This window comes from Nerophis ophidion, linkage group LG25 (assembly GCF_033978795.1).
Source record: "Nerophis ophidion isolate RoL-2023_Sa linkage group LG25, RoL_Noph_v1.0, whole genome shotgun sequence".
In the NCBI taxonomy this organism is placed as follows: Eukaryota; Metazoa; Chordata; class Actinopteri; order Syngnathiformes; family Syngnathidae; genus Nerophis; species Nerophis ophidion.
This window is the reverse complement of record NC_084635.1, coordinates 37,308,299-37,332,089: the sequence shown is the minus strand read 5'-3', so window position 1 is coordinate 37,332,089 and position 23,791 is coordinate 37,308,299. Positions and strand designations below refer to the sequence as shown.

The window sequence follows — 23,791 nt, the reverse complement described above, 5'->3', positions numbered from 1 at the left end:
TCTGGACATTTTTTCTGTTTTGCAAATGTTCACATTTCAGTTAAAATTGCAATTTAGTTTTTTTCAACACATTCAGTGAAAGTCATTTCTATTTGTTTGTGTGCATTATTTATGCACCCAAAGGGGTGCGTAACTTATCCTAAAAATCTCAGAGCGAGGAGTTTTAGCACTCATTTGTGGACTTTTTTTACATACTAATAAGTGAGCGCACAACTTGTGCACTAAAGTTGCACTCTTATATGAGCACACAACTTTTGTACTTACTTGTCGCTCATATGTGAGCACACGTGTGCACCTATTTTACACACTTATAAATGAGCACACAACTTGTGCACTTATTTTACACACTTATATAAGAGCACACAACTTGTGCACTTATTTTACACACTTATATATGTGCACACAACTTGTGCACTTATTTTACATACTTATATATGAGCACACAGCTTGTGCACTTATTTTACACACTTATATATGAGCACACAACTTGTGCACTTATTTTACACACTTATATATGAGCACACAACTTGTGCACTTATTTTACAAACTTATATATGAGCACACAACTTGTGCACTTATTTTAAACACTTGTATATGAGCACACAACTTGTGCACCTATTTTACACATATATGAGCACACAACTTGTGCACTTATTTTACACACTTATATATGAGCACACAACTTGTGCACTTATTTTACAAACTTATATATGAGCACACAACTTGTGCACTTATTTTAAACACTTGTATATGAGCACACAACTTGTGCACCTATTTTACACATATATGAGCACACAACTTGTGCACTTATTTTACACACTTATATATGTGCACACAACTTGTGCACTTATTTTACATACTTATATATGAGCACACAACTTGTGCACTTATTTTACACATATATGTGCACACAACTTGTGCACTTATTTTACATACTTATATATGAGCACACAACTTGTGCACTTATTTTACACACTTATATATGTGCACACAACTTGTGCACTTATTTTACATACTTATATATGAGCACACAGCTTGTGCACTTATTTTACACACTTATATATGAGCACACAGCTTGTGCACTTATTTTACACACTTATATATGAGCACACAACTTGTGCACTTATTTTACAAACTTATATATGAGCACACAACTTGTGCACTTATTTTAAACACTTGTATATGAGCACACAACTTGTGCACCTATTTTACACATATATGAGCACACAACTTGTGCACTTATTTTACACACTTATATATGAGCACACAACTTGTGCACTTATTTTACACACTTATATATGTGCACACAACTTGTGCACTTATTTTACATACTTATATATGAGCACACAGCTTGTGCACTTATTTTACACACTTATATATGAGCACACAGCTTGTGCACTTATTTTACACTTATATATGAGCACACAACTTGTGCACTTATTTTACAAACTTATATATGAGCACACAACTTGTGCACTTATTTTAAACACTTGTATATGAGCACACAACTTGTGCACCTATTTTACACATATATGTGCACACAACTTGTGCACTTATTTTACACACTTATATATGATTACACAACTTGTGCACTTATTTTACACACTTATATATGAGCACACAACTTGTGCACTTATTTTACAAACATATGAGCACACAACTTGTGAATTATTTTACACACTTATATATGAGCACACAATTTGTGCACTTATTTTACACACTTATATATGAGCACACAACTTGTGCACTTATTTTACACTTATATATGTGCACACAACTTGTGCACCTATTTTACACACTTATATATGAGCACACAACTTGTGCACCTATTTTACACACTTATATATGAGCACACAACTTGTGCACTTATTTCACACACTTATGAGCACACAACTTGTGCACCTATTTTACACACTTCTATATGAGCACACAACTTGTGCACCTATTTTACACTTATATATGAGCACACAACTTTTGCACCTATTTTACACACTTATATATGAGCACACAACTTGTGCACTTATTTCACACACATATATGAGCACACAACTTGTGCACCTATTTTACACACTTATATATGAGCACACAACATGTACACTTATTTTACACACTTCTATATGAGCACACAACCTGTGCACCTATTTTACAATTATATATGAGCACACAACCTGTGCACTTATTTTACACACATATATGTGCACACAACTTGTGCACTTATTTTACACACATGAGCACACAATTTGTGCACTTATTTTACACACTTCTATATGAGCACACAACTTGTGCACCTATTTTACACTTATATATGAGCACACAACCTGTGCACTTATTTTACACACATATATGTGCACACAACTTGTGCACTTATTTTACACACATGAGCACACAACTTGTGCACTTATTTTACACACTTATATATGAGCACACAACTTGTGCACTTATTTTACACACTTATATATGAGCACACTACTTGTGCACTTATTTTACTTATAAATGTGCACATGACTTCTGCAATTTATTAATGCACTCATTGTGCACTTTATTGGTGCACCTTTTTTTACACATTTTTACAAGTGCATATAACTTGTGCACTTTGTTAATGAACTTATTTACACACTTATGTATTTACACATAACTTGTGCACTTGATTAATGCACTTATTGTACACTTATATATTTACACTTATTTTACACACTTATATACAGTAAGTGCACATCACATGTGCACTTTATTGGTGCACTTAACACACTTAACATGTGCGTTTAACTCTTAAAATGTCAGTGCCTAGAAGAAGTCAGTATTCAACCTTAGATTGAAAAGCCTCACAATACAAAAACAGTCCATTCAAATTTTCTAGTTGTGGAATAATTTAACTATTTTTGATATGTTTTATATTGTTGAATATATTAATAAATATTGTGATAAATAAAACATCCTTCCGCTCATCGGTGCGGCGTCTTCAGTAATGCGGACGCTGTATCGATCCGTTGCGGTGAAGAAGGAGCTGAGCCGGAAGGCAAAGCTCTCAATTTACCGGTCGATCTACGTTCCCATCCTCACCTATGGTCATGAGCTTTGGGTCATGACCGAAAGGACAAGATCACGGGTACAAGCGGCCCAAATGAGTTTGGGTCTCTCCCTTAGAGATAGGGTGAGAAGCTCTGCCATCCGGGAGGAACTCAAAGTAAAGCCGCTGCTCCTCCACATGGAGAGGAGCCAGATGAGGTGGTTCGGGCATCTGGTCAGGATGCCACCCGAACGCCTCCCTAGGGAGGTGTTTAGGGCACGTCCAACCGGTAGGAGGCCACGGGGAAGACCCAGGACACGTTGGGAAGACTATGTCTCCCGGCTGGCCTGGGAACGCCTCGGGATCCCCCGGGAAGAGCTAGACGAAGTGGCTGGGGAGAGGGAAGTCTGGGTTTCCCTGCTTAGGCTGTTGTCCCCGCGACCATCACCTTGGATAAGCAGAAGAAGATGGATGGATGGATCCTTCCGCTCCCTGAACGTTGGCGCACGTCTCTCTGGCCTCAGTGCCATCCCCACTGGCAACTCCTAACCACTTACTACACCTCTGAAGGTCTCTTAAATATCCTGGAGAGTAGGAGTGATTCTTACACTTGAAGGCCTACTGAAATGAGATGTTCTTATTTAAAGGGGGATAGCAGGTCCATTCTATGTGTCATACTTGATCATTTCCCGATATTGCCATATTTTTGCTGAAAGGATTCAGTAGAGAACATCCACGATAAAGTTGGCAACTTTCGGTCGCTAATAAAAAAGCCTTGCCTGTACCAGAAGTCGCAGACGATGATGTCACAAGTGTGAGGGCTCCTCACATATTCACATTGTTTTTAATGGGAGCCTCCAACAAAAAGTGGTATTCGGACCGAGAAAACGACAATTTCCCCATTAATTTGAGCGAGGATGAAAGATTTGTGTTTGAGGATATTGATAGTGACGGACTAGGAAGAAAAAAAAAACGCAATTGGGACAGATTCCGATGTTTTTAGACACATTTAATAGAATAATTCTGGGAAATCCCTTATCTTTCTATTGTGTTGCTCGTGTTTTAGTGAGTTGAATAGTACCTGATAGTCGGAGGGGTGTGTCCACGAGTGTGTTGACGCCAGTGTCTCTGAGGGAAGTCGACTGCAGCTTCATGGACGGCACAAGCTCAGCTGATCTCCGGTAAGAACTGACTTTTTAACCCCAATTTTCTCACCGAAACCTGCTGATTGACATGTGGTAGGGATCCATGTTCTCTTGACCGCGCTCTGATCCATAGTAAAGTTTCACCTACAGGAATATTAAACAAGGAATCACCGTGTGTTTGTGTTGCTAAAGGCAGTCGGTAGTTTAACTCATGGTAAACTACCGACCGGCGTCTCACCTTCCCTTTGTTTCGAAAATCCTCGAAAAAATTGTTGCGGAGCAGCTAAATGAACACTTAGCGTCTAACAATCTATGTGAAACCTTTCAATCCGGTTTCAGGGCAAATCACTCCACGGAGACAGCCCTCGCAAAAATGACTAATGATCTATTGCTAACGATGGATTCTGATGCGTCATCTATGTTGCTGCTCCTCGACCTTAGCGGTGCTTTCGATACCGTCGATCATAATATTTTATTAGAACGTATCAAAACACGAATTGGTATGTCAGACTTAACCCTGTCTTGGTTTAACTCTTATCTTACTGATAGGATGCAGTGTGTCTCCCATAACAATGTGACCTCGGACTATGTTAAGGTAACGTGTGGAGTTCCCCAGGGTTCGGTCCTTGGCCCTGCACTCTTCAGCATCTACATGCTGCCGCTAGGTGACATCATACGCAAATACGGTATTAGCTTTCACTGTTATGCTGATGACACCCAACTCTACATGCCCTTAAAGCTGACCAACATGCCGGATTGTAGTCAGCTGGAGGCGTGTCTTAATGAAATTAAACAATGGATGTCCGCTAACTTTTTGCAACTTAACGCCAAAAAAACGGAAATGCTGATTATCGGTCCTGCTAGACACCGAACTCTATTTAATAATACAACTTTAACATTTGACAACCAAACAATTAAACAAGGTGACACGGTAAAGAATCTGGGTATTATCTTCCACCCAACTCTCTCCTTTGAGACACACATTAAAAGCGTTACTAAAACGGCCTTCTTTCATCTCCGTTATATCGCTAAAATTCGCTCCATTCTGTCGACTAAAGACGCTGAGATCATTATCCATGCGTTTGTTACGTCTCGCCTCGATTACTGTAACGTATTATTTTCGGGTCTCCCCATGTCTAGCATTAAAAGATTACAGTTGGTACAAAATGCGGCTGCTAGACTTTTGACAAGAACAAGAAAGTTTGATCACATTATGCCTGTACTGTATATACCTTTATATACATATATACATACATATATACCTATACTGTATATACCTTTATATACATATATACATACATATATACCTATGCTGTATATACCTTTATATACATATATACATACATATATACCTATACTGTATATACCTTTATATACATATATACATACATATATACCTATACTGTATATACCTTTATATACATATATACATACATATATACCTATACTGTATATACCTTTATATACATATATACATACATATATACCTATACTGTATATACCTTTATATACATATATACATACATATATACCTATACTGTATATACCTTTATATACATATATACATACATATATACCTATACTGGCTCACCTGCACTGGCTTCCTGTGCACTTAAGATGTGACTTTAAGGTTTTACTACTTACGTATAAAATACTACACGGTCTAGCTCCATCCTATCTTGCCGATTGTATTGTACCATATGTCCCGGCAAGAAATCTGCCTTCAAAAGACTCCGGCTTATTAGTGATTCCCAAAGCCCCAAAAAAGTCTGCGGGCTATAGAGCGTTTTCCATTTGGGCTCCAGTACTCTGGAATGCCCTCCCGGTAACAGTTCGAGACGCCACCTCAGTAGAAGCATTTAAGTCTCACTTTAAAACTCATTTGTATACTCTAGCCTTTAAATAGACCTCCTTTTTAGACCAGTTGATCTGCCGTTTCTTTTCTTTTTCTTCTATGTCCCACTCTCCCTTGTGGAGGGGGTCCGGTCCGATCCGGTGGCCATGTACTGCTTGCCTGTGTATCGGCTGGGGACATCTCTGCGCTGCTGATCCGCCTCCGCTTGGGATGGTTTCCTGCTGGCTCCGCTGTAAACGGGACTCTCGCTGCTGTGTTGGATCCGCTTTGGACTGGACTCTCGCTGCTGTGTTGGATCCATTATGGATTGAACTTTCACAGTATCATGTTAGACCCGCTCGACATCCATTGCTTTCCTCCTCTCCAAGGTTCTCATAGTCATCATTGTCACCGATGTCCCACTGGGTGTGAGTTTTCCTTGCCCTTATGTGGGCCTACCGAGGATGTCCTAGTGGTTTGTGCAGCCCTTTGAGACACTAGTGATTTAGGGCTATATAAGTAAACATTGATTGATTGATTGATTTATTTAACCCCAATTTTCTCACCGAAACCTGCTGGTCGGGATCCATGTTCTCTTGACCACGCTCTGATCCATAGTAAAGTTTCACCTCCGGGAATTTTAAACAAAGAATCACCATGTGTTTGTGTGGCTAAAGGCTAAAGCTTCCCAACTCTGTCTTTCTACTTTGACTTCTCCAATATTAATTGAACAAATTGCAAAAGATTCAGCAACACAGATGTCCAAAATACTGTGTAATTATGCAGTTAAAGCAGACGACTTTTAGCTGTGTGTGTGCGTAGCGCTCATACTTCTTAAAAACCTTAAAAAAGTCTTGTGTACACGTCATCATTACATGACGTTTCCAGGACGAAACTCCCGGGAAATTTAAAATTGCAATTTAGTAAAGTAAAGCGGCCGTATTGGCATGTGTTGCAATGTTAATATTTCATCATTGATATATAAACTATCAGACTGTGTGGTCGCTAGTAGTGGCTTTCTGTAGGCCTTTAAGAAAGTTGATAAATAGCTTTATTGTTAAGTTTGAGAGCAGGACTAAATTTGCAAATTCTCAGGACTTAAGTGTAAAATAGCACTCTAAGACGTTAGATAAATACGTCCCCAGACTCCAAAAAGCTTTCATAGTTAAGACACAAATGTACCTCCATACAAATGTTTTTAAATGCTTTGAATATGGTCAACGTGGGCTGAAAATAAATACTTGGGACCAGATGATTATAGTAAGGGAGGATGAACATTGAAGTAACAGAGACCGAAGTCTAAAAATAATATTTATGTATAAATTGTGTGTGGATTATTTCAAAAGAAAGCTGGTTAGATACTCCCCAGCACTCGCACTGCTGTGTCGTGTGTCCTCCAGTACTGCAGGTGGCGCTGTGGTCCAGATTCATACCTGAAATTTGGCATTCAACTCCCAACACTTCCTGGGGTAAATGTTGAAGTAACATCAGTTTGTTGCTCATCCTCGGCGTTTTTACTTTTACTTTTACTTCTATGGAGAAGACAAATGTTTCACTTCCTCTTGTGTTTACAGAGGACGTTGGGCGTTAGACTCGTGCTTCGACGGCCGTGTTGGTCTAATGTCGATGAGGGTCACGTGGCTGCCATAAACACACAAGAAGACTCCATTACCCAGGTAAACTATAATCTTTATTACTTGCTCACTTAATATGTGTTACAAAATGTACGCCAATTTAGGTAATTAAGTATCGCTAATGAAATGAAATATAAAGCAGCCTCTAAACCGGTGTTGACGCCTGCTGTAATTCACATTCTGTCCAGCAGAGGTCGCCGTCGTGTAAGTTACAACATTGCTCTTCTGCTAGTGTTATTTTTGAGTCGAGGAGTTCATGCATCCATCCATTTTCTACCGCTTATTCCCTTTTGGGGTCGCGGGGGGCGCTGGCGCCTTACTCAGCTACAATCGGGCGGAAGGCGGGGTGCACCCTGGACAAGTCGCCACCTCATCGCAGGGCCAACACAGACAGACAGACAACATTCACACTCACATTCACACACTACGGACCATTTAGTGTTGCCAATCAACCTATCCCCAGGTGCATGTCTTTGGAGGTGGGAGGAAGCCGGAGTACCCGGAGGGAACCCACGCATTCACGGGGAGAACATGCAAACTCCACACAGAAAGATCCCGAGCCTGGATTTGAACCCAGGACTGCAGGACCTTTGTATTGTGAGGCAGACGCACTAACCCCTCTGCCACCGTGAAGCCCGTCTTAGCAGTCTATTCAATTGAAAACGATTTTTATTTACCATTTATGCAATGTGACAACTTCACTGGTTTTGGGTTTTGTATTTTGGTGATATTTTTGTTGATGATTAAGTTATTTTTTTGAATATCGCTCTTGATTGCGTGTGAAAATATGAGCTTGTCTCCCTCCTGGCGGTGCCTCAAACGAGGTTGCAGAGCTGAATGAGTCAGCCCCACATAAACAGAGCGTTGCCACGGTTCCCAGCGGGACGCCAGCAGTCAAGTAGTGAATTGTGAAGTGAATTATATTTATATAGCGCTTTTTCTCTAGTGACTCAAAGCGCTTTACATAGTGAAACCCAACATCTTTAGTTTTTTTTTTTACATTTAAACCAGTGGGTGGCACTGGGAGCAGGTGGGCAAAGTGTCTTGCCCAAGGACACAATAGCAGTGACCAGGATGGCGGAAGCGGGACTCGAACCCGCAACCCTCAAGTTGCCGGCACGGCCGCTCTACCAACCGAGCCACACCACCCCGTAGGACTATTATATTTCCAAATTTGACGCTGATTTCATTCCGATCATTCCAGGTCACCAGAGGAGGCAAAAGAGAGGTTTGTCAGCCGGTTTTGGATCGTTTTGACCGGCAGTACGGCGAAGAGCTCGGGGACTCGTGGGCGTCCGTCAGGTAAGAGGATGTGATTGCGTCATTTTTTTACTGTATGGTGTTTTGCCCACCGGTGCCGCTCCCGTCCCGCAGGTCGGTGCTCCTCGACCCCGCATCCTGGCAGCACGGCGTGATGCTCAACCGCTTCGCCGCGGCGACGGACGCCGAGCGCGCCCTCCTGTCACAGGGCTTCTCCACGCTGCTGCCTCGGAGAGAGGGTCCCGAGGGCGACTCCCGCCCCCTCCCGTCGGAGGCGGACCTCGCCCCGCCCCCGCCGCCGTTGCGGTGTTACATCCACCCGCGTCCGACGCGGTTCCCGTCGCCTGCTCACAGGGCCGGGCAGCTGAAGCCGTACTACCTCCTCAACGCCGCCTCCCTGCTTCCCGTCCTCGCTCTGCAAGTCGGAGACGGGGAGAAAGTTCTGGACCTGTGCGCCGCCCCCGGGGGCAAAGCTTTGGCCGTAATGCAGTGCGCAACCCCAGGTGACGCCGCCTTTACTTAAGCACTCTTTTAAGAATTAATCCTCAAAAAGTGATGCGGCACTTAAAAGTTTGTGCAGCGCGGCATAATATGAGGCATATTTTCACCAGTGGGGCCGCAGACGGACTAATGAAAGGACGCGTGGCCATTTTTGGTAGTTTTCACCTTCAAAACCAGTACAATATATTGATTTTTAAAAATGTATTATGCTAACAATAGTGTGCTTACAGTTAGCATTAGTGAAATACCCAAATATGACCTGAGTTCTGTGCCTGCTAAATCAGTTAAAAAAAGCAAAAATGCTAACCGTAACATGCATCTAGTACTGAATTATATTAATCTAAGGTGTGTACCTGAAAAATTCTATGTAGCAAAATAGTTCAAGTTCAAGTTTATTTAGAACACCATACAACAATTTCAATAGTAATCAATTAAATCAGTGGTCCCCAACCACCGGGGTGTGGCCCGGTACCGGGCCGTGGCCCAATTGGTACCGGGCCGCAGAAGAATTTTTCAAATTTATTAAATCAACATAAAAAACACAATATACACTTACAAATAGTGCACCAACCACAAAAAACTCCCTTTTTCATGACAAAAACGTCTCTTTTTCATGACAAAGAAAAAAAAAGGAGCCCCCCACCGGGCCGCGGGACAAATTATTAAGCGTTGACCGGTCCGCAGATACAAAAAGGTTGGGGACCACTGAATTAAATGACTGAGGCTACCTACAAACTTTAAATACTTAAATTATTAACTACAAAGTATGTTAAAGGCCTACTGAAATGAGATGTTCTTATTTAAACGGGGATAGCAGGTCCATTCTATGTGTCATACTTCATCATTTCCCCATATTGCTATATTTTTGCTGAAAGGATTTAGTAGCGAACATCGACGATAAAGTTTGCAACTTTTGGTCGCTAATAAAAAAGCCTTGCTTGTACCGGAAGTAGCAGACGATGTGCGCGTGACGTCACGGGTTGTGGAGCTCTTCACATCTGAACATTGTTTACAATCATGGCCACCAGCAGCGAGAGCCATTTGGACCGAAAAAGCGACGATTTCTTTATTAATTTAAGCGAGGATGAAAGATTTGTGGATGAGGAAAGTTAGAGTGAAGCACTAGGCAAAAAAAAAAAGGCGACGGTAGTAGGAGCGATTCAGGTGTAATTAGACACATTTATTACGATAATTCTGGAAAATCCTTATCTGCTTATTGTGTTACTAGTGTTTTAGTGAGATTATAAAGTCATACCTGAAAGTCGGAGGGGTGTTTTGACCCCCAGTCTCTCTGATAGAAGCCATGGAGCTGCCAAGAAAGTCGCAGCTGCCTCTTTGACAGCTGCAGGAGGACGCAAGCTCAGGTCATGTCTCCGGTAAGAGTCGACTTATTACCACAATTTTCTCACCGAAACCTGCCTGTTGACATGTGGTAAAGAAACATGTTCGCTTGACCGCTCTGTTCCATATTAAAGCTTCACAACAAATAAAGAAACAACGGCTGTGTTTCGGTTGCTAAAGGCGGCCGCAATCCACCAACAGCTTTCTTCTTTGACGTCTCCATTATTAATTGAACACATTGCAAAAGATTCAGCAACACAGATGTCCAGAATACTGTGTAATGATGCGATTAAAGCAGACTACTTATAGCTGGGATCGGGCTGGAAAAGAATGTCCGCTACAACCCGAGACGTCACGCGCACGTGTCATCTTACAAGTCGTCATACCGGGACGTTTTCAACAGACGCTTAGCGGGAAATTTAAAATTGCAATTTAGTAAACTAAAGCGGCCGTATTGTCATGTGTTGCAATGTTAATATTTCATCATTGATATATAAACTATCAGACTGTGTGGTCGCTTTCAGTAGGACTTTAAATCTCTAAATATACTATCTATCGATATAAAGTTAGATTTTTATATTTTATTGTATGTCCTTTTTTTTAACGAAAATCCTGTTTTTTTATTGAAAAAAAAACATAAAATGTGCAGCACTGTCTTAATTTTCAATACATGACTTATTTAGTTTATTTTTTTTATTCTTTATGCTCTTTGTGGGGGAAAAAAAAGCAACATTTTCACCCAAAACATATTTCAAAGTGGAATACTTGCTGTGAAGTATTCAATAATTCATCATAACTGCCATGTGGCCCTCAATAAAAAAACAGTTTGACATCCCTGCATTAAGCTCTTGATCATTACTTTGCAGCCTTCCTCTGCTGCAATGAACCCGACTCTCAGCGACGCCAGCGGCTGGCCAAAACCTTGGAGTCCTTCCTGCCGCGCTGGATGAGCAGCAGAGTGCTGGTGGCGGCCCAGGACGGACGCTCCTTTGGGCAAAGGGAAGTTGGGAAATATGACAAGGTAAACAAATACACACTTTCTTTTGCTCTTTAGCAGACACCCTTTTACTGTCAATTATGTCAACATTGCTATTTGATAATAACAATAATCTTACATGCATTTTTTTTAAATAAACGAAGAAGAAGAAAAGAAACCTGACCATACTAACTAAGCCTTCGCAGGGGCGGTATAGCTCGGTTGTTAGAGGGTTCCAGGTTCGATCCCTGCTTCCGCAATCTTAGTCACTGCCGTTGTGTCCTTGGGCAAGGCACTTTACCCACCTGCTCCCAGTGCCACCCACACTGCTTTAAATGTAACTTAGATATTGTGTTTCACAATATAAAAGCGCTTTGAGTCACTAGAGAAAAATGCTATATAAATATAATTCACTTCACAGAGTAATAGGAACTTTAGAGGCCATTTTCAACCCCCCACCCCACAAACAATTGATTTGCAAATAACAATAATATCCATTTTCTACCGCTTATTCCCTTTTGGGGTCGCGGGGGGTGCTGGCGCCTATCTCAGCTACAATCGGGCGGAAGGCGGGGTACACCCTGGACAAGTCGCCATCTCATCACAGGGCCAACACAGATAGACAGACAACATTCACACTCACATTCACACACTAACAATAATAATGGATTTTAAATGAAAAAATTATAATAAGTCAAACCAAAACCTTTTTTTTTTCCTATCCTTTATTTCAGTGGTCCCCAACCACCGGGCCGCAGAAGAATTTTTTATTTAAAAAAAAAATGTTTTTTTTATTTTTTTTTATTAAATCAACATAAAAAACACAATATACACTTACAAATAGTGCACTAACCACAAAAAACTCCCCTTTTCAAGACAAAAACGTCCCTTTTTCATGACAAAGAAAAAAAAAGGACACACCCCCCGGGCCGCGGGACAAATTATTAAGCGTTGACCGGTCCGCGGATACAAAAAGGTTGGGGGACCGCTGCTTTATTTGGTTGGAATTAGTTTTTTAGTTTGCAAACCTCGTTTTTGTTTAAAGTATTTTTTCAGGTTGGAAATATTTTTTTTTATTACAAAATAAATTAGTTTTTTTTTACTTCAATCTTGTGGTAGTGGCCTCCTCTCAACAAGACATTTGATTGGTCAGTCTCAGTCACCTCCTAGTATGGAAAGAAATGTGCATCTTTTTATGAAACCAAGCACAAAAGGATTTGAAATAAAAAATAAAAACATAATATTTTTTGTTAAAAGCATTTTTGGGGTGGTTGCAAGTAATATTTTGGTTGAGTTTAAACATATTTTTTAATCACAACTTCTATGTATTTGACTATCGGTGTATGCTGCCTTACAAGCGAATGCAGCTGAGATAGGCTCCAGCAACCCCCGCGACCCCAAAAGGGAAAAGCGGTAGAAAAATGCATGGATGGATGACTCCATGCAAGTCTTGTGGGCGGGGCCTCCTAATAAGAAGAGGTTAGAATCCTTTTTATTGGTCACCCAAGAAAGGAGAGAATTGTCTTGTTATGAAACCAAGAAGATAATATTTTTTTAAGCCCCCCAAAAAATATTTGAAATTCAAAAAATATATTTTCAAACAAGAACGTTTTAGTTGCAATTGAGGGGTTCGACTCAACATCAATCATGTGGTAACAATAATCATTTGTAACACAAAAAATATTTTTTTATTTAATTTTTTTTTAGTGAGGGGGGCTGCAAATATATTTTTGCAAATCCATTATGATTATTTAGCAATTTTTTTGTCTAGTTAGCAAATTTTTTCTGGGGTTGCAATTATTGTTCCGTGCTTTTAAGTCCATTAATTATGTGTGTAAATATTTGTTTTTGTTTGCAAATATATATATTTGTCATTGCAAAAATATTTATTATGGTTTTTGGTTTGCAAATATTTTGTGTTGGTTGCAAATCTATATTTTTTGTGTGCAAATTTATTTTGGGGGTTGCATATCTTTCTATATGATTAATTGCATGTTGCTATTCTAGTTTTCAAATCATTTTTGGAATATTTTATTTGCTATATATTGTGCTTGTTTTCATTCCATATTAGCCATCACCACATGTGGATTTTTTCCCCTACAAATTAGTTTTAACATGCATTTTATTGAAAAAGGAAAATAGCCACTTAAGAGCAGAGGTGGGTAGAGTAGCCAGAAATTGTACTCGAGTAAGAGTACTGTTACTTTAGAGATGTATTACTCAAGTAAAAGTAAGGAGTAGTCACCCAAATATTTACTTGAGTGAAAGTAAAAAGTATGTTGTGAAAAAACTACTCAAGTACTGAGTAACTGATGAGTAACCTGTTTGTTTAATGATGACGGCAACAAGTAATGCACAAAAACATAAAAATAGCAATGAGCAAATTCATAGCCAGGAATATCTCTTAAGCAACTAAAACAATAATATATATTAAATAATATTACATTAAAATAAAAAAATTAAGGCAAATTGAGCCACAATAACTTAACAGCACCATAGGCTCAGTAGGCATTTATTGATTGATTAAAACTTTTATTATTAGATTGCACAGTACAGTACATATTCCCTACAATTGACCACTAAATGGTAACACCCCAATAAGTTTTTCAATGTTAATCAATTACTTAATAAATGACCAAGTCGAGGTGATCTACCTCATATATACATACACACACATATTATATATATATACAGTATATAATTTATAGTTATTTATTTTGCCGTTTTTGTTGACATGTTAAAGCTGTTTTAATGACTATACATGCATGTTTAACATATAGATTCCTATCTTTAATGAAGACAAGAATATAAGTTGGTGTATTACCTGATTCTGATGACTTGCATTGATTGGAATCAGACAGTATAGTGCTGATAATGTCCACATTTTCAAATGGAGGAGAAAAAAAGTTCCTCTTTTCTGTCTAATAGCACATGAAAGTCGTTGGTTTTTGGCATCTTATTTGTCCAGCTTCCATATTGGTTTTTATAAACTTTACAAGAAATACATTGGCGGCAAACTCCGTAGCTTGCTCGCTTGTTTGCGCTGGCTTTGGGAGACTCTTATTTTGTTAACGCAGGCGCGATGGAGCGGCGCTTTTATTGTGAAGACAGGAAGTGTGCGATCAGTCTTTAGGCTTTTGACGGGAAGTACGGTTGAAATAAAAAGTGTCTTTTTTCCTTTACACTTTTGATTGATTGATTGAAACTTTTATTATTAGATTGCACAGTACAGTACATATTCTGCACAATTGACCACTAAATGGTAACACCCCAATACGTTTTTCAACTTGTTTAGGTCGGCTTCGACGTGTGACGGTCACGTGACCACCTGGTTTTGTTTGATTGGTCCAACATCACCAGTGACTGCATTTGATTGGTGAAATGCAGGCATGTGTAGTTCTTACTTTGAATGCGTGTCTGACAAACTCAAAACAAACAAAACGTGCATTAACAGATCGATAAAAAAAAAAAAGTAGCGAGTAACGAGCTGAATGTAGATAAATGGAGCGGAGTAAAAGTAGTGTTTCTTCTCTATAAATATACTCAAGTAAAAGTAAAAGTATGTTGGATAAAAACTACTCTTAGAAGTACAATTCATCCCAAAAGTTACTCAAGTAGATGTAACGGAGTAAATGTAGCGCGTTACTACCCACCTCTGCTTAAGAGTCATCTTAATAAACATGTTAGTGCTTATAAGTACACGTGCATTTTTCTTTTACATTAGAGACACTTAAAAACATTGATGATTGGCCGTTTCAGACATGTTAATTGAAATGAATGAAGTTTTTATGATCATTATCTTTATTTGCTACTTGACAGTTCTTTGTTAGATACAATTTATTTCTGCAAACAACTTCCAAAATACAAATATAATATGTTCTAGGGATGCACCGATTAATCGGTAACCGAATATTTTTGGCCGAATATGGCAAAAAAAGCCACATTCGGCCTTCGGTGGAATGAGTTAAAAACAAGGCCGAATAGTGGCGTGTGACGCAATTTTTGGACGCGGTGACGCAATCAACCAGCGTGCAGTGACGTTGGGATATGTTGTGTACCTGTATAAGTGTATGAGGTTACAATGTTGTGTACCTGTATAAGTGTATGAGGTTACAATGTTGTGTACCTGTATAAGTGTATGAGGTTACAATGTTGTGTACCTGTATAAGTGTATGAGGTTACAATGTTGTGTACCTGTATAAGTGTATGAGGTTACAATGTTGTGTACCTGTATAAGTGTATGAGGTTACAATGTTGTGTACCTGTATAAGTGTATGAGGTTACAATGTTGTGTACCTGTATAAGTGTATGAGGTTACAATGTTGTGTACCTGTATAAGTGTATGAGGTTACAAGCACACACTTATTGAGATTTAGTGGGGCCTCTGTTTATATTATTAGCCTGTTGTGTAGGCTACCTGTATAAGTGTATGAGGTTACAAGCACACACTTATTGAGATTTAGTGGGGCCTCTGTTTATATTATTAGCCTGTTGTGTAGGCTACCTGTATAAGTGTATGAGGTTACAAGCACACACTTATTGAGATTTACTTGAGCCTTCTGTTTACATTATTAGCATATCTACTGTGGCTAAGCAGACTTTTGCCAAAAGGACAATAATTCATTTGTTGTGGGTTTATCCACTTTAATGCACTTTATTTTTTTTTGGAATGCATGTTTTGTTTGAAGGCCTAATATAAATGAAAAAGGTTGTGCTTTTTTTGAAAAGCAAAGACTACTGGAATATTAAAAAAATGTCAATATTCAATAAAAAAATACTTTATTTGAAATACATGTCTAAATATTTATTCTAGGCCAGGGGTGCCCATTACGTCGATCGTGAGCTACCAGTCGACCGCGGGGGGTGTGTCAGTCGATCTCGAGCCAGGCTTTTTAAAAAATTAGACCTAAAAATGAGTGATCATCAATCTTCACCAAGACGTCACTTAAATGACATTCACGGTACCGGAGGGTCTTGTGAGATGACGCTGGCTGCTGCAAGATCATTATTATTAAAAATGATCGAGAGGAAGGCGAGAAACACTTTTTATTTCAACAGACTTTCGCGCCGTACCTTCCGTCAAAACTCTAAAGGCCGACTGCACACTTCCTATCTTCACAATAAAAGCCCTGCTTCATGCTGCCTGCGCTAACTAAATACAGAGTCTCGGAAAACTGGCGTGCACAAGCGATCCCTCAGAAAGCTGGCGTGCACATCACTTGTGCACGCCAGCTTTCCGAGACTCTTATTTTGTTAGCGCAGGCAGCATGAAGCAGGGCTTTTATTGTGAAGATAGGAAATGTGCAGTCGGCCTTTAGAGTTTTGACGAAAGTCTGTTGAAATAAAAAGTGTTTCTCGCCTTCCTCTCTGTCATTTTTTCATAATAATGAACTGGCAGCAGCCAGCGTCCTCTCACAAGACCCTCGGGTGCCGTGAATGTCAATCAAGCAAGCTACGGAATTTGCCGCCAATGTTTTTCTTGTAAAGTGTATGGAAGCTGGATGAATTAGATGCCAAAAACCAACCACTTTCATGTGGTATTGTACAGAAAGGACAACTTTTTTTCTCCTCCATTTGAAAATGTGGGCGTTATCATCATTACTGTCTGATTCCAATCAATGCAAGTCATCAGAATCAGGTAATACACCAACTTATATTCTTGTCTTCGTGAAAGAAAGACATCTATATGTGTTACACATGCTTGTATTATCATTAAACACATTTAACTTGTTTACAAAAATGTCTCTTTCATAAATAAATAAATATAAATGATATATATAAATGAGGTAGATCCCCTCGAGTTGGTCAATTGAAAAGTAGCTCGCCTGCAGAAAAAGTGTGGGCACCCCTGTTCTAGGCTATTTATGCAATATAAAAAAAATTGTGAAAAACTGCATTCATTATTCGGTATTCGGCCTTCGGCCAAGCGTTTAAATTTTATTCGGCTTTGGCTTCGGCCACAAATTTTCATTTTGGTGCATCCCTAAAATGTTCTATTAATTATTAGTATGACAAAATAGTAGTGTCTTTGTATTAGATTCCAAATGTACCCTATTAATATGCACAACATAAAAAAGTACTATTACGTATGTAATATTATTTATGGGATTTATTAAGATTTCTTGTTGAAAGCACCTTTTCACCTTGCCATCTATTAGAAGTTCTTTGATGGTGCAGGTCTTGCTGAGATAAATCAAACATCAGGGTGTTGCAAGAGATTGCACTGACTGGACAGTAAGACATTTTCTCCAGGATATAGATCAGAGAGTGGGGAAAAAAAAGTGAGTTGGGGCATTTTTTTATTCCTGCGTCCTGATTGGTTGCTGGGTCTGGTATCTTGTGGCGTGTCAAAGCAGAGCCTGCTTGTGTAGCAAGGCTGGGTTCAGCAGCAGAGCAGGAACAACATCTCACTTGCACGTGTGTGACAGGTCCTGGTTGACGCTCCATGCTCCAACGACAGGAGCTGGCTGTTCTCGTCTGCTGACCAGCAGGTGGAACAGAGGTTCAAGGAGAGAAGCCGGCTGCCACGGCTCCAGGTCCAACTTCTACGGCAAGTCCCAATGTCTGCCTGCTCTCTGGAGATTTATTAGGAGCTGCACTTTCAACTTTCTACTGCCTTTGAGGTCACTGCTTGAAAAGTGAGCCCAAAAATAGCTATAATGGAACCTGCATTTACAAACTTAATTGAACATGGTTCATAAATCAGAAAGTTTGTATTGTGAAGCATAGTCCCTCCCAAAGAACAGTGTAAACATGGATGATAGGTTCTCGCCTTGACAAAAGTCCATATTTTGATAGTACTGCACATTTTGAAGACACTATTTTGTGTGTGTGTGTGTGTGTGTGTGTGTGTGTGTGTGTGTGTATACATACAAACCCCGTTTCCATATGAGTTGGGAAATTGTGTTAGATGTAAATATAAACAGAATACAATGATTTGCAAATCCTTTTCAAGCCATATTCAGTTGAATATGCTACAAAAACAACATATTTGATGTTCAAACTCATAAACATTAACTTTAGAATTTGATGCCAGCAACACGGGACAAAAAAGTTGGGAAAGGTGGCAATAAATACTGATAAAGTTGAGGAACGCTCATCAAACACTTATTTGGGACATCCCACAGGTGTGCAGGCTAATTGGGAACAGGTGGGTGCCCTGATTGGCTATAAAAGCAGCTTCCATGAAATGCTAAGTAATTCACAAACAAGGATGGGGTGAGGGTCACCACTTTGTTAGCAAATTGTCAAACAGTTTTAGAACAACATTTCTCAACGAGCTATTGCAAGGAATTTAGGGATTTTACCATCTACGGTACTTAAAATCATCAAAAAGTTCAGAGAATCTGGAGAAATCACTGCACGTAAGCGATGATATTACAGACTTTTCATCCCTCAGGCGGTACTGCATCAAAAACTGACATTAGTGTGTAAAGGATATCACCACATGAGCACAGGAACACTTCATAAAACCACTGTCAGTAACTACAGTTGGTCACTACATCAGTAAGTGCAAGTTAAAACTCTACTATGCAAAGCAAAACCCATTTATCAACAATATCCTGAAACGCCGCTGGCTTCTCTTTGGAAAGGTGTTCTGTGGTCTGACGAGTCCACATTTCAAATTATATTTGGAAACTGTGGCCGTGGTGTCTTCCAGAGCAAAGAGGAAAATAACCATTCGGATTGTTATAGGCGCAAAGTGTAAAAGCCAGCATGTGTGATGGTATGGGGGTGTATTAGTGCCCAAGGCATGGGTAACTTACACATCTGTGAAGGCACCATTAATGCTGAAAGGTACATACAGGTTTTGGAATAACATAAAAAATAAACATTTTTTATTGCAAATAATCATTAACTTTAGAATTTGATGCCAGCAACACATGACAAAGAAGTTGGGAAAGGTGGCAATAAATACAGATAAAGTTGAGAAATTCTCATCAAAGACTTATTTGGAACATCCCACAGGTGTGCAGGCTAACTGGGAACAGGTGGGTGCCATGATTGGGTATAAAAGCAGCTTCCCAAAAAATGTTTAGTCTTTCACAAGAAAGGATGGGGCGAGGTACACCCCTTTGTCCACAACTGCGTGAGCAAATAGTCAAACAGTTTAAGAACAACATTTCTCAAAGTGACATTGCAAGAAATTTAGGGATTTCAACATCTACGCTCCATAATATCATCAAAAGGTTCAGAGAATCTGGAGAAATCACTCCACGTAAGCAGCATGGCCGGAAACCAACATGGAATGACCGTGACCTTCCATCCCTCAGGCGGCACTGTATCAAAAACCGACATCAATCTCTAAAGGATATCACCACATGGGCTCAGGAACACAGTTCGTCGCTACATCTGTAAGTGCAAGTTAAAGCTCTACTATGCAAAGCGAAAGCCATTTATCAACAACATCCAGAAACGCCGCCGGCTTCTCTGGGCCCGAGATCATCTAAGATGGACTGATGCAAAGTGGAAAAGTGTTCTGTGGTCTGACGAGTCCACATTTTAAATTGTTTTTGGAAATATTCGACATCGGGTCATCCGGGCCAAAGGGGAAACGAACCATTCAGACTGCTATTGACGCAAAGTTCAAAAGCAAGCATGTGTGATGGTATGGGGGTGCCTTAGTGCCCAAGGCATGGGTAACTTACACATCTGTGAAGGCACCATTAATACTGAAAGGTACATACAGGTTTTGGAACAACATATACGCCATCTTTTTCATGGACGCCCCTGCTTATTTCAGCAAGACAATGCCAAGCCACATTCAGCACGTGTTACAACAGCGTGGCTTTGTTGTAAAAGAGTGCGGGTACTTTCCCGGCCCGCCTGCAGTCCAGACCTGTCTTCCATGGAAAATGTGTGGTGCATTATGAAGCGTAAAATAGGACAGCGGAGACCCCGGACTGTTGAAGGACTGAAGCTCTACATAAAACAAGAATGGGAAAGAATTCCACTTTCAAAGCTTCAACAATTAGTTTCCTCAGTTCCCAAACGTTTATTGAGTGTTGTTAAAAGAAAAGGTGATGTAACACAGTGGTGAACATGCCCTTTCCCAACTACTTTGCAGCCATGAAATTCTAAGTTAATTATTTAAAAAAAAAATAAAAGTTTGAGTTTGAACATCAAATATGTTGTCTTTGTAGCATATTCAACTGAATATGGCTTGAAAAGGATTTGCAAATCATTGTATTCTGTTTATATTTACATCTAACACAATTTCCCAACTCATATGGAAACAGGGTTTGTATATGTGTGTGTATGTACAGTATATGTATAAATATATGTGTATGTATATGTGTATATTAATCTGTATATGTGTATACATATGTCACCTACAACAGAAAACCTAAGATAATGTTTTTTCCGAATAGTTTTACTTACTCATTCCATTTGTTTTAGCATCTTTAATGTACAAAATATATCAAAGGAGTTCATGTTGCCCTGCGATGAGGTGGCGACTTGTCCAGGGTGTACCGTGACTTCCGCCCGATTGTAGCTGAGATAGGCGCCAGCGCCCCCCGCGACCCCAAAAGGGAATAAGTGGTAGAAAATGGATGGATGAATGGATGGAGTTCATGTTTAATTGTTCCTTGCAAACCTTAACCTCAAAAAGCACATGGTTTCACAAAAATTTGAAAAGCAAATACTGTACTGATGTTTTACTTGATTTATACCACGCTAGAGTAAACACTAAATTGCAGAAAAATGTATGTAATTATAGGTCATTGTTAAATGACTGCACTGTTTTAATTATAACTATTAACAGTAGTAACTAATTATAACCATAAATAGAAACACCGCCAAAGGGTCCTATATTGTCCAAGGTCTGCTCCGTCCTTAAAGGGGAACATTATCACAATTTCAAATGGGTTAAAAACAATAAAAATCAGTTACCAGTGGCTTGTTATATTTTTTGAAGTTTTTTTCAAACTTTTACCGGTCCCCGAATATCCCTAAAAAAAGCTTTAAAGTGCTTGATTTTCGCTCTCTGCGAAGACACTGGCCATTTCCCTGTGACGTCACACAGTGCTGCCAATGTAAACAAACAATGGGAATACCACAGCAAGATATAGCGACATTAGCTCGGATTCAGACTCTGATTTCAGCGGTTTAAGCGATTCAACAGATTGCGCATGTATTGAAACAGATGGTTGGAGTATGAAAGTATTGAAGAAGAAACTGAAGCTATTGAGCGAATAGCTATTGACGCTATTAATAGCCATAGCATGGCCGAATAGCTGCGTTAGCATCGCCGGTAAAATGTGCGGACCAAACGATCAGGACTTTCGAATCTCGTGACACTGGAGCAACTTAAATCCTTCGATTGGTAAGTGTTTGTTTCGCATTAAATGTGGGTGGAAGGAAACGTAATATAGTTGCAAATGCATCTGCAGGTTATCCATACATCTCTGTACCATGTCTGCTTTAGCACCGCCGGTAAATAGCATGTTAGCATCGATTAGCGTAGCATGTTAGCATCGATTAGCTGGCAGTCGACATCAACAAAACTCACCTTTGTGATTTAGTTGACTTTATCGTTGCAAATGCATCTGCAGGTTATCCATACATCTCTGTGCCATGTCTGTCATCGCCGGTCAAATGTGGAGACACTCTGGCGTATTCAATGGGGGTCTGGCGGCAGACACTTTGGCATCTTGGGGCCAGTGGTGCAACTTGAATCCCTCCCTGTTAGTGTTGTTACACCCTCCGACAACACACCGACGAGGCATGATGTCTCCAAGGTTCCAAAAAATAGTCAAAAAAACGGAAAATAACAGAGCTGAGACCCGGTGTTTGTAATGTGTTGAAAATGAAAATGGCGGCTGTGTTACCTCGGTGACGTCACGTTCTGATGTCATCACCACATGAGTGATAAACAGAAAGGCGTTTAATTCGGCAAAATTCACCCATTTAGAGTTCGGAAATCGGTTAAAAAAATAGATGGTCTTTTTTCTGCACCATCAAGGTATATATTGACGCTTACATAGGTCTGCTGATAATGTTCCCCTTTAAGTTGCAGACATTCTCCGTGTATGTTTGGCACTTGAAAAGTGTCCGTCCATCCTAAACATTAATTTATTTTCCCAAAATATTGACTTACATTTGTGAACTGTTGAGAGCGATCTGTCGCGCAAATGTTTGTTGATAATTGGGAGATGATGCGAGATTATCATCACACTTCAACACATCTATCATACATATAATATATGTAAATGCTGTCTCTTTGCTAGCTCAGCTTTGCAACAAAAAAAATATCCGGATAAATAAATGTTAAATGAATATATGAATCTAGAAGTAAACGTTTACATACTACATTACCCAGAAGGTTTGACATATTTCTCAGTTATCAGTATCAGTGTTAGAATGTCTGACACAGCTTAATAGCTCATTGGACTGCAGATGTTGTTATGTCCCAGGTGAGGATAAAATTCAGTCAAAAGTTTCTTTTCGGCCGCCTTTGGAATGAAATGTGTTGCATGTCCGCTCCGTGCAGGTCTGCCCTGTCTGCGGTGCGTCCAGGGGGGGCTGTGGTCTACTCAACATGCACCATGTCCAGCGCCGAGAACTTTGGCGTGGTGGAGGCGGTGCTCAGAGACTGTCCTGAAGCCGAACCCGAGGACCTCCGGGAGGAGATTGCTCTTCCCCTATCGACCCACTTCTCATTCCGCGTAGGCGGGCAGGTAACCCACCCCCAGCCTCTGCAGCCGCAGTGTGTCCGTGCGTCCTCTCCTGACCACAAACTGGGCATTCTAGTCCTCCCGCAGCCTCGTAAAACCTGGGGACCGATGTTTGTGTCTCGGCTCAGAAAGAGGAAAAATAAATGACATGTGAAAATGAAAAAAAAACGTTTTAAAATCACTTCATATGTGAATTGCATTCAGTTACTTTCGACTACTTTCCCACATGGTTGGCTGTTCTTTGTCATTTTTTGGTGACGTGTTTTCCGGGACATAGAACACACAGGATTGTAATAAGGCGCACTGCCAAGTCAGGTCTATTTTAGACTTTATTTAAATCAATAACGGAGCAGCATCTCTTCATCCGGGGCTCACTACTGCAACAACAACTCTGGAAATGCGTCCTGTAAAAAAA

General features: G+C 40.0%; 1 protein-coding gene across 1 annotated transcript; it reads left to right on the top strand.

Moving 5' to 3' along the window:
• Positions 1-7,423: 7,423 nt before the first annotated feature.
• On the top strand, positions 7,424-23,551 carry nsun3 (NOP2/Sun RNA methyltransferase 3). The gene is made up of 6 exons (XM_061887674.1): positions 7,424-7,662; positions 8,825-8,922; positions 8,995-9,383; positions 11,589-11,743; positions 18,127-18,248; positions 23,193-23,551. The coding sequence occupies exons 1-6, from the start codon at positions 7,534-7,536 to the stop codon at positions 23,521-23,523; spliced, it is 1,224 nt and encodes a 407-aa protein (XP_061743658.1). The 5' UTR covers positions 7,424-7,533; the 3' UTR covers positions 23,524-23,551.
• Positions 23,552-23,791: the final 240 nt, after the last annotated feature.